Source organism: Alosa sapidissima, chromosome 24 (assembly GCF_018492685.1).
Source record: "Alosa sapidissima isolate fAloSap1 chromosome 24, fAloSap1.pri, whole genome shotgun sequence".
NCBI lineage: Eukaryota > Metazoa > Chordata > Actinopteri > Clupeiformes > Clupeidae > Alosa > Alosa sapidissima.
This window is the reverse complement of record NC_055980.1, coordinates 24,713,868-24,733,008: the sequence shown is the minus strand read 5'-3', so window position 1 is coordinate 24,733,008 and position 19,141 is coordinate 24,713,868. Positions and strand designations below refer to the sequence as shown.

Genomic DNA, 19,141 nt, shown 5'->3' with positions numbered 1-19,141 from the left:
GTCTATGACAGAAGTTTCCCAATGCTCATTTCTCGGCTAACATAGCTGTGGCTAATGTTACTTAAACGTCACTTAGATTTCACAACAGAGTAACGTACGCATTTAAAGTCGGTGTACCTTACAAGTCTCTTTTCACTATCCCAGTGTTTGAATCAGCCGAAATTGTGGCCTTAGCTCATGTAAATTATGCTGAATACAGATCTAACGCTAGCATGAGTTCTCCCATTTCAGACTAAGAGCCATTTAACTTACAAAACGGACATGAGCACAGGGAGCAGCCATTGCTCCGACATTATTTCCCCTGTAATATCTAGAATATGCGCGCATATGTAAAATACGGGTAATTGGCAGGAGAGGAATGTTTCTACTGAATTTTCAAACGCTTTATCATTTTAAGTTAACATGTCATACTGCGCGTAGATATTGTCAGCTCATTGCAAAGACACACAGTCAGCTATTTTTTTAAGTAAACTGGTTGTTGTCATACATTTGTTAAAAAGCAGATGCGCTTTTATGTCCAACCTTTAGGTAGCGCAAGCGTCCTGTGAACGCCCCCTCTTCCCCATCCATAGGACCCGCTTGTACTCTCAATCCCGCGCGGATCGAGCGAAGCCTACCGAGGAGGTGGTGTGACCGACCGCGGGGTTTTAACCCAAAACCAGAAGATAATAACTTAGTATTATTTGCCACTGACATAAACGCAGTAAGTACTGAACGACTTTTAAGACGCTTTGGGTCAATAAAAAATTACTAAGGGGCCAATTGTGAGATAGAAACCTTGCTAATATTAAAACATGCTATGCTAGTAGGCTACTTGGCTAATGTTAGCTAGTTAGCATTTTTGCTAACGTTAGTTGCCCTACGCAACAAGGTGTCCCACTAGCTCGTTAACACGCTTTCAAGTGTCTAGCCGACAGTAATTACATTTGTGAGTATTTGTGAGCGTTCTTATCTAAAAAAGTCTAGATGTTCATCTATGATCACTGTTCGGATTATTGATGGCTAAATTGCTAGCTACCTATGTGGTTAAGGGCCTATGCTAAGTCGGTTATGGTTTTCGTTTGTACAGTTGTCAAGTGTGTCGGCAAGCAACCCTCGGCTGGAAGAATTCGGGTCTCTGACTTGGCTTTTGGAGATAACGTTATTCAACTTGGCCATGTTGAAGCCACAGCAGCCCAGCTCAAGTGGGCGAAAAACATCAAATGGGACCTCTGGGTCGAGTACTATGTCTTCCGCAGCAAGTGGGATCAACACTAGCAACAGAACAACGGTCGGGAGGTAAGCTGGTTCGGCTGTGAATCTCTAGGAAAGGGCGGGGATATTGCTTGGCCGGTGAGGCCTACCGGTCAAAACCTCCGATGTGGAGTAGGCGTTATTTTTAAGAGGATTTACTCGATTAGCAAATAAAACGTTGCGGTTTAGATTGACTGGGAGGTCCAGCCAATCAGACGCATGCAGTCAGGATCAAGGTGAACTGCGGCAAATCAACAAACTTTTTTTGCAATACCCATATTACGACTTTGGACGAATCTGTACAAGGCAGTGTTTGATTGACAGTGTGAGTAGCCATTCTACTTCCTCTAGAGGAGGGCGTTGACTACAAATGAGTGTTTTTCTGGGCCAGCTAGCAAGCAACCTTGCTAGCCATCACCTATGATATTTCGTCAACAAAGCCTGGAAATTAACGTTAGTGTGGCAATCATCCATGACTTTGTTTATGTCGATGAGGTAGGTTCAGAAGTTTAACTGTATATAGATTACCTGTAGCTGTTTTCGTATGCGGTCTTGCGCTTCTGTTTTTTTGCTGAAGAACAAGGCACCGTTCACATGACTCAATGAGCCTTTGTACTGTAATGTGTTGATAGACAACAAATGTTAGCTTTCAAGCTAGCAATGCTAACGTTGTTTATACTAGCTGAAATCAAGTTCTTCAACATGGATCAAAGCACTTCGCACATGACATGCGACAACTGTCCATTAATAAGAGACAACTGCTACCTAACGCTTTCCGAGCTGTCTCGTACACTTGTCACAGGCATGGTAGTTAGCATGATCTGCTGTGTAACTTAGCCTTCTACTGCCCGAAATGCCGTCTATAAGACGGAAGCTCTTAGGTAAAGCGAAACCACGTTTACCTCATAAAATGTTGCCACATTGTGAAGCAGTTGACAATACAGTGCTATTGAATCCAAGGGAGGTCTGGGTGTTATGCTTAGGTTGCTATCGCTAGGTTGTATAGCTGTAGTGTTTGTTAGTCTGGTCAAATCGTTTGTAATTAGACTTGACTGCAGGATTACTATTGCCATGGCTGTTGACCTGCCATTATTGATCTGCTTGAGTAAATGACCTCAGCGGGTTGCCATCTCCTCTGTCTTTCTTATGATGATTATGATGATGATTGAAGATAAACAGTATTAATCTGAACCTGCCTTTCCTGTTTAGGACTCGGTCGGTGAAACCTCCTTTCCAGTCTCCTCCTGTGAGTGGTTTGATTAAATCATTGATTAGGTTATACAAATGTACTATTCCATTGATAATACAGCCTCTCTTTGATCTTAGTCATTTATCTATTGTTACAAAATGTGGATTATCACTAAATTTCCATAGTGAAATGTACAGTGTAATTTTGTAGATTGTAGCTGTTGGTTGAAACAGTCTATATGTCTAAAGAGGATGTACAGTAGTCCTTAAGACAAAAGTTTCCAAATTAAATACATGTGTTTGAGTTTCAATGCACGTGTATGATGTCTGGTATTGTGAGCGTAAGTAATCAATCTGGTGTGTGTGTGTGTGTGTGCGCACAGGTATTTGAGGGAGTATATAACAATGCCAGAATGCTACACTTCCTGACTGCTGTAGTGGTGAGTAACTGCGTCTCTTAGTGAGTCATACTGCTCATGTCTGTCTTCCTCACACATACACACACGCATATACGCACACACAAGCACGCACGCGCACACACACACACATAGATGTCCTTGGAAAACACATTCAGTAGATGGATGGAAACTTCAGTCGTACTGAAAGAGTGTTGCAGTGGCTGCAGATAACCAGAGCACACCGGAGTCAGAAGCACAGGTGGCCTTGGCCATCAAGCCGGAGGAAACATTCAGATAGTTGCTATTGTTTGAAAGTTTGTGCTCAGTTGGAAATGTCATTGGTTTTACATGAAAAGTGAGTTTGAATAGGAAATATAGCTAGATTAAATGGAAACATAGTAATCGCTAAAGTTAGATATAGTGATTTTTATTATTGAATTTAAACTTTATAATTTATACTGTAACTTCCACTTGCCGTTCTTATGAAAACAAGGAAGATTTTAAAGCTGTCCCAATCTTTAGCAGTTTGTGTATATATATTTATATATATATATATATATATAAATTCTCCATCAAGCATAGGCGGTATGGAGAATGCAATGGCAGTAACAAGCATGGTGTGTTATCATGCTCTTATGTATGCATTGTTCTATGCCATCTGAAATTTCACTGGCATTAGCCATAGTTATTATATTCCCTAAAGCACAGCTCCTTGATGATCTGCACTCCTTTCAGGAGCATAAAATACCAGTAATGATAGATAGATAGATAGATAGATAGATAGATAGATAGATAGATAGATACTTTATTGATCCCCAAGGGGAAATTCAAGGTCTCAGTAGCATACAGACATCACACACACAACATGCACTTACAGCAGAAAGGGTAAATATAAGTATGTACATATAACAAAACTCCACTGTACAATAGAGACAGTAGAAGATAAGAAAACTAACAAAACTAAATACTAAATATACTATATAAATTAAATTAAAAAAATCCACAGTGTGCTTGAGGATGATCAAGCATGAGACGCTTGCAGTGACAGGGCCGGGACTGGCCTGTAGTTCTGTGTGCATGGTAAGGTGCTCAAGAGAGTGAGTGTCATGGTGAAGGTGCAAAAAGCAGTCCAACAGTAGTCCAACAGTAGTCCAACAGTAGTGCAAGAATAAGGGCTAGAGACCAGCATAAATAATATGGACAAATAAGAGAGATAATTCTACCCAGCTAAATAATTTTAAGTCATCAACATGAAACGTAGGCCGTGCCACGGTGAAATGAGTCCAGTTTGACAAAATAAAAAATAGAAATGGGTTTATTGGATTTTCATAATCCACAGACCTTAGGGTTTAAAACAAGGGGTCATTTGTTCAATTCCGTTTAGCCAACCCAGAGATGTTGGCCAAAATGTGAAAGCTATCCTCATTGAAAGCAAAAAAACAAGTTTTGAGAAAATCAGCTTTAAAGTTTGTTAAGTACTTGTATAAATCAGCATATTATGTATATTTCCTCTCAACCATCACCTCAAGACTATGCATCCTGATTAAGTTCCCTTGGCCTTTGGAATTAAAATAGCTAAATAAAAAGAAATTTGGTCTCTGCATTTTATCCCATCCGTGAATTAGGGAACACACAGAGCACAGATCAAGCATCTGAACAAGGAAGAAAAACGTCACCTTTTGAATCCAAACTTCTTCCGCAGCTCAAGTCGGCGGCGGTGTGTACGTACAGTAACTGATAACCTTCTCTTCCCCAGGGCTCCACCTGCGACGTGCGAGTGAAGAACGGCACTGTGTATGAGGGAATCTTCAAGACACTCAGCTCACGGGTAGGGCATCACCGCAGTCATTTAAGAATGTTCTACAACCGTGGTCCTCCACCATATATAGCGCTAAAACTTGTGAATATGTCTCTAACAGAGCCCAGCCTCTAAATGTTTCACTGGCTTTGTAATGCTTGTATTATGCTAGTCAGACTAGGATGGGGAGCAGAGATTTTTAGGATTAATCCTAGATGGAAGCAAACTCTACTTTAGGTCAGGATCAGACATTGGCTTGTACAAGAGGACTGGCGATCTGTGGGAAATGTCTGTGTGTTTACATTGCAGTCTTTTCCTTCAACTCTTTCATTTCTTTTACCTTTCTGTCTTTTTCTACTCCCTCTCTCCCGTCACCCACGATGCACTTGTCCATCCCCCACAATGCACTTCTTCCTTCCCTTCGTCCTGTGTCCTGCAGTGTGAGCTGGCCGTGGACGCGGTGCACAGGCGTGGCGAGGGTGAGAGCCCTACAGCGCCCCCTAGGAGAGAGGAGATCACCGACACCATGATCTTTAGCCCAAACGACCTCGTCACCATGACCTGCAGAGACGTGGACCTCAATTACGCCACCAGAGGTATGTCAAGCCCCTCGGGGCCAAAAAACAAGCCAGGCAAATTTGGCACATTCTTTGCATAGACCAGGGTTAAGTTGTCATCTTTGGGCAACTGGCATCACTACATGTTGCCAGAGGCCCATATCTGTTACAGTGATGAATGCATTTTAAAAGCAGTTCACTTCCTGACCATCAATTTCACAATAAGGTATAGAGTAATACATTTCCCAGAACGATAGGGCGGCAAACAGTTAAATGATAAAACAACTAGTTGCCAACTATTATATTTATTAGCAACTATTTTGGTAAGTAATTAATTGTTGTTTATTTAAAAAGTTTTAAAGGAAAAAGTCCTCTTACAAAAACCCTCAAGTCATCATCTTGGGCTTTGAGACAGTCTTTTTTATGTCATTTTATAGACCAAACAACTAATTGATCTATGAAAGAAGTATATCAAATGAATTGAGTATCAAAATAATGGTTAGTTGCAGCCCTGGTCATTGGTTCAGTTTTGCAATCCAGAGGCAGCAGAAGTGTCAGACCCTCCTTATGACTCTCTCTCTTTCTCTCTCTTTCTCTCTCTTTTTCTCTCTCCCTCTCTCTCTCTCTCCCTCTCTCTCTCCCTCTCCCTCTCTCTCCCTCCCTCCCTCTCTCTCTCTCTCTCTCTCTCCCTCTCTCCCTCTCACACACAGACACGTTCACAGACACAGCCATCAGCTCAGGCCGAGTGAATGGCGAGCACAAAGAGAAGGTCCTGCAGAGATGGGAAGGCGGAGACAGCAATGGAGAGAGCTACGACCTGGAGACAGACGCCGTAAGTGTAAGAAATGCGCTCAAAACACCCCCCGACTGAAAATACACACAACATACAACTTCACTTCGCTGTCTCGTATCTGCAGCGGAAAGTGTGGCACGTTTTAATTTTTCTTCCATTTGTACCGCAGTCCAATGGGTGGGATGCTAACGAGATGTTCCGCTACAATGAAGAGAATTACGGAGTGAAGTCCACATATGACGCCAGTTTGTCTATGTACACGTAAGTCTCCTGCACGCGCACTCATGCATGCGCCTGGTGGCTCCTGTTTCTCAGAGCCATAGATTTGGATATGCCTGTTTCTCAGAGCCATAGATTTGGATGTTTTCTCAATGACTCTTTCTCTCTTTCTACCACTACTCACAACTTTTACATTTAAATATTGTAAGTCATTTAGCACACAATGTTGTATTCATTTATTCATATTGTATTCATTTAGCAGACACTGTTGTCCAAAGTGACTTTAAGACATAATGTCAACTATATTACAAGGGATTACATTGTCTCCAGAGCAATTTGGGGTTAAGTGCCTTGCTCAAGGGCACAATGGTAGAAGCTGTGAATTGATCCCACAACTTGCAGGCTACGGCACGCTAGCCCAGCTCCTTAACCACTACACTACCTCAACTTCAACTGTATTTCTCTTCTCCCTCCTCTCTTTTGTCCTTACATTCTTTCATTTTCTCTTTCTCTCTCCTTCTGTCCTCTTTCTCTCTCTCTCTCTCTCTCTCTCTCTCACACACTCACACACACACACACACACACACACACACACATGCCCAACCCCTCTGTGACACCTCTCTATCCCTCACTCCTTCTCTCCTCCTCCTCCCCCTCCCCAGTGTTCCTCTGGAGCGAGGGAACTCTGATAACTTCCGTGCGCGTGAGGCGCGGGCGGCGCGGCTGGCCAGCGAGATCGAGTCCAGTCCTCAGTATCGCCACCGCGTGGCGCTGGAGAACGACGACGGCAAGACGGAGGAGGACAAGTACAGCGCCGTGATGCGCGACGCCGAGAGGGAGCGCGGCCGAGAGAGCCCCCGGGAGCGGGGACGCGACAGCCCCAGCGGGGGGAGCAGGTGAGTTGGGGCCGGGGGGAAGGGCAAAGGTCACGGGTCACTTAGCAACCCTAAAGTCACAGATACCAGGTTAACTTGTTGGAGAGGGTGTCCTTTACTCTTCAGTCATAAGACACTTTTGATGTTGAATTTCAGTTTCAGTTGAACAAGGTAGTCCAGTAAAACAAGTCTCTGTTTCTCATTCTCTCTTTCTTTCTTTCTCTTTCTCTTTCTCTCTCTCTCTCTCTCTCGGTCACTTGCTCTTTCTCATTCTTTCTCTTTCTCTCTCTCTCTCTTTCTTTCTTTCTTTCTTTCTTTCTTTCTTTCTCTCTCTGTCTCTCTCCCCCACAGAGAGGGGAAGTACATCCCTCTGCCCCAGCGGGCGCGTGAGATGGGTGGTTCTGGGGGAGGTCTGCGTGGCGATAGGGTCAGCGAGCGCTCTGAGCGAGGAGGCCGCGGCGGGTACCACCCCAGTCGCTCCACGCCCCCGAGCTCGTCTCCACGGCCGCCGTTGCCCCCGGCGACCACCGGCGGCACGCCCTCGGAGCGCGGCAGTCCCCTCCCGGGCAGGGGGGGCTACACCCCCAGCAGCCCGCCCTCCTCCCACTCACACACACACGCCGCCGCGGTCCCGCACTCACACTCCCTCCCACACGCGCTGTCCGACGCAGGGAGGCCAGTCAACGGAGGTGTGTGTGTGTGTGTGAGCGAGCGATGTATTTATATGTGTTTCACTGTCTGTCTAAATTTCGTAATTCACACTGTTTAAGAATACTGTGTGCTTGTACCTGGGAGCTAATATACTGTGTGTGTGTATTGGTGGGAGGGGTTAATATGCATGTGTGTTTGTCCACATGCGTGTGTGTGTGTGTGTGTGTGTCACTCCATGACTCATTTCTCTCACCCTGTATCCCCAGTCCCGTCAAGAACCTCCCCAAAGTCCCAGAGACCCCACCAGCCCAACCGACCAGTGCGCCCCTCCAACACACACCCCCCCACAGGTAAACACCCCACTGCATGTGCGCGTGCGTGTGTGTGTGTCAGGTAAACACCCCACTGTGTGTGTGTGTGTGTGTCAGGTAAACACGCCACTGCATGTGTGTGTGTGTGTGTGTCAGGTAAACACGCCACCGCATGTGCACGCATGTGAGTGTGGGCGGCCATGCATATGTTTGAGAGATATGAAGAAAGGATTCTCTGTGTGAAGGAGAGGTTTCGATTTTATCAAAGCACTCCTCCAAAGCACGTCTCCTATGGTTTCTGTGTGTGTGTGTGTGTTCATTCCTAAATGATGTTTTCTGGCTCGCAGTGTCCCGTTCCCCCAAGTCGGACACGCCTTCCCAGGACCCCTCTGCTCCTTATGTGGACAGCTCGCCCGTTTCCATGGCGAAGCAGAAGCCCTCTGGCCCCACCCCTCTGTTCCCTGTAGATGGTGAGAAATGCACACATATATATACACACACTCACTTTACTCACTTTACACACACACACACAGACTCACTTTATACACACACACACACACACACACACACACATGTATGTATAGACACTAATGTTCAAAAGTTTGAGGTCACATACTAATGCCCTTTCCTTCCGGACAACAGACATGACATTTGACATGAGAAAATTAATCATTGTCATGGATAGTGTAACCACAACGCAACTCGTTTTTTTAAAAAAAAATTTTTATCTCTGTTACTCTTTTATCTCTGATTGTCTTTGTCTCTGTTAGGATGTTTTTTGGCACAGAATTATGATCCCGGACAAACATAAAATTGAATTTAGTAAAAGTCCACACTACAGGCAGTCTTGAGTATGGTGGTGTTAAGTGTAGTGAAACCACACTACAGGCAGTCTTGAGTATGGTGGTGTTAAGTGTAGTGAAACCACACTACAGGCAGTCTTGAGTATGGTGGTGTTAAGTGTAGTGAAACTGAATTGGTTTCCGTTTCTCTTCTCAGTGAATGAGATCAGTAAAGAGCGAGCCGCCGCCGCAGCAGCAGCAGCAGCAGAGGCTGCCGCCAGCCCCGATGATGGCAAGAGCAGCAAAGGTATGTGTGTGTGTGTGTGTGTGTGGTGTGTGTGTGTGTGTGTGTGTGTGTGTGTGAAGGAAGTGTCGTGTTATTTACGTATTTTACGTAAATAAGTACCTAAATAGCGTAATTCACTTTTCCGATCATCATGTCTGTTTAATACCGACTAGTTCATATTTAATTTCCTGCTAGTATTTTCAGGAATGCTGTGTGTGTGTGTGTGTGTGTGTGTGTGTTTGTTTGTACACACCTGCCACAGAGTACTTAAACGTTCTGCTGTCAAAGTGAGTGCTGCCACATTTGCAATCATCTACCTGCCACTCAAACAATAATTTACTTCTGGTATTTATCTCTGTGTGTGTGTGTGTGTGTGTGTGTCTCTCAGCTCCCTCAGCACAGCAGCGCTCTCAAATTGAAGAGCTCCGCAAGTTCGGCAAAGAGTTCAGGGTAAGCTTTTATTCCTCTTTTCCTTCTTAATCTCTCTCTCTCTCCCTCCCTCTCTCTCTCTCTCTCTCTCTCTCTCTCTCCCTCTCCCCAGCGACGCTCTTCTATTTCTCCTCTTCGACATTTTTTAAGTAGATTTTTTAGCTTGCTGCCTTTTATTTAGACAGGAGTGTGAGCGAGAGAATGACCCCAGGTCACACTCAAACCCGTGACTGGTGTGCCACGCACTCCTCCTGTGCAGCTGCAGGCAGGAAGAGCCCTCGTCCACTTTAACAGTCCAGCCTTGGTGCCTGATAGTTTCTCTTCACTAAAGGCTACTCACTACTCTACCAAAGGCCTTTGAATACTGAGTCTGTATTTGTTGTCTGAAGTTGCACGATTGGAAAAAAAAAAAAACACCTCTGTGTGAGGCCATCGAAACTTTTCTGTGTTTTTGCATCCATACATATCTGTGCCCGTGAATGAGCTTTCCTACTGCAACCTTCTCTATTTGAGTGACTGTAAAAACGGAGCATGCAAAATTACAGACTTCAGTGTGTGACCAGACGATGACCCACAAATCCCAGCATTCTAAAGTTTGCTGCTGCTGCTGCTGCTGCTTGAATGTTTAGAGGACCACTGAAGTACAAGAGGCCGTAGGTTCCATTTTGGAACAGCAAAGTGGCGTTGTTAGGGACGACCTTACTAACAATCATAATCAAGACGACCAAAACTATCCGTTTTAGAATGGCAGTCTTACACTGTCTAGACTGTAATTGACCAGACTGACTTTTGGGTCAGACTCAAACCACTGCATCCAGCAATCTACAACAAACCACCATCCAACAAACTCTGACCGACTGTGTACACTGGCCCCATTGGTGGTCTTTGGATGAACACGGGATCTTGAAGGCGCTTGCGCACTGCCCCGACAACAATGTCCTTTTAACCTTTGACCCTTGACCTGTGCCCCCTGCAGCTCCAGCCCAGCCCAGGCGCCCCCAGCTCTCCCGGCGCGGCCGCCGCCCCTGCTGCTTCTGCCACCGGCCCCTCCGAGGCCGCCCAGCCTGGCGCGGCGGGGTCTGCGAAGGCCCCCTCGGCCGCGGACGCCCCGAGTGCCGCAGCGGCGGACGGCAAGCCCAGCTTGGCCCAGAGCCCCCCGGGCCAGCCGCCCGCGCCCGCCTCGCCTGCCGAGGAGCCGGGGCCCCCCAAGGACAAGGAGGCCGCCGCCACGCCTGCCGCCAGTCTGCCCGTTTCAGACAGGCAGTCGCCGGCCACCCTGCAGCCCGCGAGGACCCCTGGGCCCGAGGAGAGCAGGCCAGAGACGGCTACCGAGGCAGTCACTGAGTAAGTGGAAGAGGGAGTGTGTGTGTGTGTGTGTCATATGTCTGTCTGTTTGACAGTCTGACATATAGATGAGTTAAGGTAATACAGGTGTGTGAGAGCGAGATGATTACATGTGACATTAATCTGTGCCCTCTCCTCTGGTTCCAGTCAGGTGAAGAGATCTACGCTGAACCCCAACGCCAAAGAGTTCAACCCCAACAAGCCTCCTGTTGCTCTGGTAACCAGCTCTCTCTCTGCTCACATCCCAATTTGCTGTGCTCTCATCTCTGAGGAAAAGAGCGCTTCTCTAAATAACTCTGTGCTTTTTTCACTTTCTCCACTCTTCCCTTCTCTCTCTCTCTCTCTCTCCCCCCTCTCTCTCTCTCTCTCTCTCTCTCTCTCTCTCTCTCTCCCCCCCCCCCCCCCCCCCCTCTCTCTCTCCCCCCACCCTCTCTCTCTGTCCAGTCGAAGCCCACCTCTGCCCCCACGCCCCCCCGTCCGACCCCCCCCCAGCCCGTCGGTGTTGCTGCAGCAGCACCCAGGTGGCCAGGGCCCCATGTACAGCGCCTCCTACCTACCTTACAACCTGCAGCTCCACCCCGTACAGGTGAGCACGACACCCTGTGTGTGTGTGTGTGTGTGTGTGTGTGTGTTTATTTTAAATCATAAATCAATGATCTCAATATAGCAGTGTGACGTCATTTGCTTTGTCTTTCTTTTTTTCTCCCACCATCTTGTTTTTACTCTCTCTCTTCATTTCTACTATGTTCCCTTTTTCTTTCCTCGTCCATTCTCTATTCCCCTCTTCCATTCTTCTTCTTTTCCTTTCCTCCCTTTCACCTTACTCTCTCTCTCCCCCTCCCTCTCTCTCTCTCTCTCTCTCTCTCTCTCTCTCTCTCTCTCTCTCTCTCTCTCTCTCTCTCTCTCTCTCTCTCTCTCTCCCCCCCCTCCCGCTCTCTCTCTACTTCAGGCTCAGCAGATGTACCAGTACCCCATGCAGGCAGTTAACCAGGGCAAATATCCTCGGGCCAAAGGTCAGCCTCACCAACACACACACACACACACAGAGAGCCCACTGTAGCATCAGGAGCCGTGTGTGTGTATTTGTTAGATCTGAATCCCATCAATGATCTGAGTTTTGACGTGTGTGTGTGTGAATCTGTTTATATGGATATTTCAGTGTGTGTAAATCCACACCTTGAGAGTGTGTGTGTGTGTGTGTGTGTAACTCCACTGCTGTGTTTGACCCCTGTGTGTGTGTGTGTGACTCCTTCAGGTTCAGTGGTGCCCCAGAGGTCCTGACCACAGCTCGTCGGCGCCCCCTATGCTCCAGGCTGCATCTGCGGCAGGAGCACCACTGGTGGCCTCCCCGTACCCCCCCAGTCCTACCTGCAGTAACAACCCCCCGCAGTACGGCCAGCAGCAGGTCATCCAGGCCATGGGCCCCTACCCCGGACAGGTAACGCGCGCGCAGCGCACACACACACACACACACACACACACGCGCGCACAGAGAGAAGAAGAGAGGAGAAGAGCAGGCACACATACACACACACCACCCGGCCAGTAAGGCCAGCAGCAGGTCATCCACACGTTTGTAAATGTTGCCAGATGTTTGCTCTGCATGTAGTAAGTATTGGCATGTGCCAGTGAGGTATGGAAAGCAGATTGTCTAACCCCCTTTCGTTGTCTTTTTTTCCTCCTGATGCTTTACCCCCTCCTTCACTATGTTCTCTGTCCCCCTCTCTCTCATTCTCTCCTCCCCTCTCTTCTCCTCTCTGCCCTCCTTTCCCATGTTCTCTGACTCCTCTCCACCTCCATCTTTCCTCCTTTCCTCCCTCTCTCCTCTCCACCTCCTCTCCTCCCCTCCCTCTCTCTTCCTATCCCTCTCTCCCCCTCCTCTCTCCTCTCCCCCCTCCTCTCTCCTCTCCTCTCTCCTCCTCTCCCCCCCTTTCTCCCTCTCTCTTCCTATCCCTCTCTCCCCCTCCCCTCTCCTCCTCTCCCCCCTCCTCTCTCCTCCTCTCCTCCCTCCTCTCTCCTCTCCTCCTCTCCCCCCCTTTCTCCCTCTCTCCCCCTCCATCTCTCCTCTCCCCCCTCCTCTCTCCTCCTCTCCCCCTCTCCTCCCCCTCTCCTCCTCTCCCCCCTCCTCCCCCCTCTCCTCCTCTCTCCTCTCCTCCTCTCCCCCCTTTCTCCCTCTCTCCTCTCCTCTCTCCTCCTCTCCCCTCTCTCCTCCCTCTCTCCTCCTCTAGCCCATGTACTCCATGCTGCAGGGAGGTGCGCGGATGCTGGGCTCTGGTGGGGGCCACCCCCAGGCTCTCGGCCCTCCTGCTGGACCCCAGTTCCCTGGGCAGGGCGAGGGCCCACAGGGACCGCAGCAGGGCATCTACGGTGAGGGAGCGCGCGCGCACACACACACACACACACACACACACACACACACACACACACACACACACGCATACACATGCACACACACACACATGCACATGCACAAGCACACACATACAAGCACACACACACAAGCTCATACCGTCTCTCAGGCAAACATACTCATGCACAAACACACACATACACGCACTCATGTGTGTGCGCGTGCCAGCGAGTAAGTTAGCGTGCATGTCTTTGCAACCTCTGTAGGGCAGGGATATAATTAACAACAATCTTGTTTAATTAATTGGCTTTTGGGAAGCACTTAAGAGTTTAATTTCAGAGGTATTATTATGTGCAAGTCTCCTGTTGTGTCTAAAATGAAAGCCTACTTCTCTGCCCTTTGGGTGAAGTGCTAATATGTGCTAATATATTTTTTCTTTGTCTCCCTCCCTCTCCCTTGCATTCTCCTCTCTCTCTACCTCTCATTTTGTCTCTACCTCCCTTTCTTCTCTCCCCCTCCCTCCCTTACCCCCCTACATGTTTCCCTCGGTCTTTCTCTCCCCCTCTCTCTCTCCCTCTCTCTCTCTCTCCCTCTCCCTCTCTCTCCCTCCTTGTCTCAGCAGCTCAGTCGTTCTCTCATCACTCGGGCCCAGTTCATCCTCCTCAGCCCTCTAGCACTCCCACTGGCAGCCAACCCCCTCCCCAGCACACAGCGCCCAGCCCTGGACAGGTACACACACACACACACACACACACACACACACACACTGTTGATTTATACTCAGAGTTTACACAGTCATGCACTGTGTGCATAAATCTGCATCTCATAAAGAATTAATGTGACTGTCAGTATCACACACACACACACACACACACAAACACGTAATACATGCTTAGAGGTCCTGCTTGCATAAACCATTGACTTGCATTGACATTAATGAAGCTAATATTTTCTTCATATTTCTCTCCTCTCTTTCTCTCTTTCTTTCTTTCTCTCTCTCTCTCTCTCTCTCTCTCTCTCTCTCTCTCTCTCTCTCTCTCTAGACGGGTCAGTCAGGCCCCCAGCCCCAGTCCCTGTACCACTCTGGGCCTCTGTCTGCCCCCACCCCTCCTAACCTGCCCCCAGGCCACAGCTCCCCCCAGGCATCCTACCCCCTGCAGGGCTACAGCCTCCACGGCCACCAGGGCATCCCCCACACCTACACCTCCCTGGGACAGATCGCTCAGGTATGCACCCTCGTGTGTGTGTGAGATTGTTTGTGTGCTCCACACAACTTAACATGCCTGTGACCAATACACCAGTGTGCATATATATATATATATAAAATCTGTGTGTGTCTGTGAGTTCATTTTTATGGGGTTTGCGCATCTGTGCATTTTTAACACAAATTGCATGTGTTTGTGTGTGTTCAGCATGAGGTGATGTTTGTCTGGAAGCGTGAGATGTATGCTTATGGTTCATGATGCATGCATGATACTTACATACATGCAAATCACACACATGGGTGTGTATGGAACACATGTTTGTGTTATGTCTCAGAGCCAAATTAGTGTTGAGGGTGTGTGTAAAAGTGTGTGTGAGTGCGTGCTGGAGGTAGACTGAGCAGATTGGCATCATGAACGGTGTTTGCTGCATTATTGAAGAGTGTGTGTGTGTGTGTGTGTGTGACAGGGATGTTAAACAGCCTTCTCTGGTGCCTGTTGATGAATGTCTAATGCGCTTCTCAAGGAGGCATTTTGTGTGTGTGTGTGTGTTAGGGCTTTGACTTTTCCCCAAAAATCATTTTTGAAGTTCGTTTGTTTATTAATATTAAAATTCGAATATGTATTAATAATATTTTAACCATTAAATGTCTTTAGTAAGACCGATATTGGTATCAAACTTAAGTTCTATATGTTCTGTCCACCAGAGGGCAGTGTATCAGTCAATGTCAGTAGACTATGTGCACGAAAGGCTGAGTATTTATGCGTGTGTTAAAATTTTTATTATTGAGCATAAGGCCGGGCGATAAAACGATAGCAATATGTATCGCAATAGACATGTAATCGATATCAATAAAAAATACGTTCGATAGAACATTCATAATTAAAAGCAACACACACCTCCTGCCTTACGTTGTCCATAAATAAATAGGCTAAATATATCTTGCATTGTAGTATGTCAAACTCTACCAGAGTAGGCGATAGAAGTAGGCCTACCTCAACACAGACTCTCCTTGCCCCGTGCACTCTCTCCCTCTCAACAGGCGCATCCCTCCTCAGCATGCACATGTAATCCAAACATTAATAGTGCAAGACGACTGGCTAAATTGCTATTAAATCCGGTTAGCATCATTAGCACGCTGCAAGAATTTGTTCAAAACTGTTGCATTCAAATTGACTGCTAAGTTCTAATCATCTCAATCCCGATGCAAATGGAAACGGGCCTGTCCCAAGATGAAAAAGTATTTATTTGAAACTTAAACACACGTAGGGAAACTGAACAGTCTAACCAGACTATGATAAACTAGCAAATTAAGCTAACGTTAGCCTACTTTGTTTACAATATTTCCAGGCTTCAACCAGTGCTGCTTTTCATTCAGACTTATCTGCACATTTATTTATTTGAGTGTTTTTCATGATTGTGTTGCCATTTCTTTTCCCTGTTTGCTTTGATTGATAACTGAGGTGATTAAAATCAGAGGAAGGTTAAGTTTAAAATAAAAGTGTCTATTATGTCTATGTGTGAGCTCACTAAGCACGAACCAGCCAGGATGCTAACGTCACCTACAGGAGCCCAGATGACCAATAATAGCCTTGCTAATGAGCTCGCGATTTTACTTCACCGGGCGTGAAAAAAAACCTCGGAATCTGAATTGAAAACAACGTTTACAACTAATACATTTATAGAAATGATCTCCATAGGCTACAGGTTCGAATATTAAGAGATCCCTAAAATTCGTTCGAATATCTTTAATTTTTAAAATAATCGAATTATATTCGAATAACGAAGTTCGGAGTCAAAGCCCTAGTGTGTGTGTGTGTGTGTGTGTTACAAAACATTTTCACCAAGTGTGTGTGTGTGTGTGTGTGTGTGTGTGTTGGTTGCTGTTTAGCAGTGGCTGATGTTGTCATTAATATTGAACATGACTACGTAGTAAATACACTTGACTGTGTAGGCTATTCTCTTGTACATTTAAAATCATGGTCTTTCATAAAGAATTCATGTAACTGTCAGTCACACACACACACACACACACACACACACACACAGAGCTCTGTGAGTTGATCCAGTAGTGTTACTGCTTTCATGCGTTGCCAAGATACCAGATTAACCACCCCCTTAATCCGTCTCTCCTCTCTCCTTCACTCTCCACCTCACTCGCTTTTCTCCCTCTCCTCCTGCCACCTCTCTGTCGCTTTCTCTTACCCACCACACACCCCCCCCCTCTCCCTCTCCTTTTTTAAAACCCGCTTCTCTATTTTCTGTCATTTTCTCTTCATTTATTTCTCGCGTGGCTCTCCAACCCTCATATGGATGGCAACAGCATTGTGCATATATGGGTGTAAGCATACGATTTAGACTATGTGTTTTTCTTTATGGTGATTTTATGGTGTGTGTGTGTGTGTGTGTGTGTGTGTTTGTTTTGTTTTTGAAATGTGTAAAACTGTCTTAAGTGGAGTGGTGACCCTCTCTCCTCTCCATCTCTCTCCCTCCATCTCCCTCTCTTTCTCTCTCTCCTTCCATCTCTCTCTTTCTCCCCCTGCATCTCTCTCTCCATCTATCTCTCTCCCCCCATCTCTCTCTTTCTTTCTTTCTTTCTCTCTCTCTCTCTCTTTCTCTCTCTCTCTCTCTCTCTCTCTCTCTCTCTCTCTCTCTCTCTCCTCCCCAGGCTCATGTCCAAGGCCCCATGTCTGGCCCCCACCCCTCTGGGTCCCACGGCCCCCCCCCAGATGGTGATGCTGCATGCTCCTCCCCAGGCAGGACCTGGCTCCGCCCAGCACCCTCAGCACGGCCCCCAGCAGGGCCCGCCGCAGCACTTCACATATATCCACCCCCAGGGTAAACACACACGCACGCACACACACACACGCACGCACACACACACACACACACACACAGCACTTCACATATATCCACCCCCAGGGTAAACACGCACGCACGCACACACACACAGCACTTCACATATATCCACCCCCAGGGTAAACACGCACGCACGCACACACACACAGCACTTCACATATATCCACCCCCAGGGTAAACACGCACGCACGCGCACGCACACACAGCACTTCACATATATCCACCCCCAGGGTAAACACGCACGCACACACACACACACACAGCACTTCACATATATCCACCCCCAGGGTAAACACGCACGCACGCACGCACACAGCACTTCACATATATCCACCCCCAGGGTAAACACACAGACGCACACACGCACACAGACGCACGCACGCACAGACGTGCAGCCGTGGCCTACTGGTTAGCGCTTCAGACTTGTAACCGGAGGGTTGCCGGTTCAAACCCCGACCAGTAGGCACAGCTGAAGTGCCCTTGAGCAAGGCACCTAACCCCTCACTGCTCCCCAAGCTCCCCAAGGCAGCTCACTGCGCCGGGATTAGTGTGTGCTTCACCTCACTGTGTGTTCACTGTGTGCTGAGTGTGTTTCACTAATTCACGGATTGGGATAAATGCAGAGACCAAATTTCCCTCACGGGATCAAAAGAGTGTATATATACTTACTTATACATACTATATACACACACACACACACACACACACACACACACACACACACACACACACACACAGCATTTCAACTATATAACTATATCCAAAACCCCCAGAGTAAACACACACACACACATACCTACTACCCACATTGAACTGGGCTCGACCCGGAACTTTTAGCTGTTCTAACTGTACATTGCTTTGATTAGCAATGCAGCTGATTGATTTCTGACATGTTGTGTGTTTCTGTACTCCAGCTGTTCAGGTCCAGCACCAAACCCAGCAACATACCTTCCATCCCCCTGGCAACTGAGTTCCTTCTCCACGGAGACGACTCTTTGACTCCTCCCTCCCCATAGGCCACGCCCACCCACAAGAAGACTTGGACCAATCAGGGGACGGGGGCAGAGTTAGGGGATGAGCCTTGTTTTCCTCGTGTGTGTGTCCCATATCCCATATCCAGTTCCTATACCCCCTCCACCCCCCACCCCCCACCCCTTCACTCTGTCATACACTACAGACTGATGTGAACCCCACCCCCCCAGCCCAAAATGGAACATGGAGGAATTTCAGTAGGTGCCCCGAATCCCTTGCTGTGCCCCCCTCCCTCCCTCCCTCCCTTCCCTCTATTCTATGCCATGCCATGCCCACCCCCTCTCCCCACCCCCTTCGTTTTTAGGAGAAATATGCTGTCGCCTCGGCGGAGGAGATGCAGATCACGCTGACGAGGGTCTTGAAGTTCTACTGCCCCCTTGTGATTGGGGGGGGGGGGGGGGGACACGAGACTTTTTTTTTTTCTCTCTTTTCTGTTTTTGTTTTAGACCAACTTTACTTCTGTTCAGAGGAACAGGAGGACGGTGAAAAGAGGGCAGATGGCTTCAGAGCCGAGGAGAACAACGCAGAGTGAGCGAGAGGAGAGGAGAGAATAGAGCCTGAAGCAGACGAGGGATGTGGGCTGAGCAAGCGACGGAACATTTTCCATGTTCGACAAAATAAAAAACAAGTCCCTTTTTTGTTTGTTTTTTTTTAGCAGTCCTTCCCTGACCTTCACCTGAACTCTGAACTTTGACCCCTAGACCCTCTATGTCCTTACACACACCTCGCCCTTTACCCTAGGGAAAAAACAAACAATAAAAAAACATGGAAAACACAGAAAAACAATTAAAAACAATGACCAAAAAATAAATAAAATAAAAATTTTAAACTTT

General features: G+C 47.3%; 2 protein-coding genes across 6 annotated transcripts in view; one reads left to right on the top strand and one right to left on the bottom strand.

The window, feature by feature from the left end:
- mto1 (mitochondrial tRNA translation optimization 1) overlaps window positions 1-1,826 on the bottom strand; it is a 16,361-nt gene extending 14,535 nt beyond the window's left edge. Inside the window, exon 1 of one of the 5 annotated variants that reach the window (XM_042083776.1) lies at window positions 1,762-1,826. Coding sequence is in view for 1 of the 5 variants with exons in the window: in XM_042083770.1 (XP_041939704.1) it covers window positions 253-282 (30 nt within the window). In the remaining 4 variants the exon portion in view is untranslated. Of the gene's footprint in view, window positions 1-98; window positions 300-1,761 lie in introns of those variants that run through there. The other 4 variants (XM_042083770.1, XM_042083772.1, XM_042083771.1 and 1 more) reach the window with 4 other exon arrangements.
- On the top strand, window positions 548-19,141 carry atxn2l (ataxin 2-like). Its single transcript, XM_042083767.1, is given in 27 exon segments — window positions 548-703; window positions 1,070-1,278; window positions 2,443-2,479; window positions 2,805-2,861; window positions 4,576-4,647; window positions 5,057-5,213; window positions 5,885-6,006; window positions 6,137-6,228; window positions 6,849-7,082; window positions 7,413-7,750; window positions 7,979-8,062; window positions 8,371-8,493; window positions 9,023-9,112; window positions 9,480-9,541; window positions 10,497-10,864; window positions 11,012-11,081; window positions 11,309-11,347; window positions 11,349-11,450; window positions 11,814-11,877; window positions 12,120-12,139; window positions 12,141-12,302; window positions 13,093-13,231; window positions 13,834-13,943; window positions 14,258-14,440; window positions 17,086-17,145; window positions 17,147-17,255; window positions 18,191-19,141. Coding segments are annotated over 26 exon segments (3,072 nt in total). The 5' UTR covers window positions 548-703; window positions 1,070-1,156; the 3' UTR covers window positions 18,247-19,141.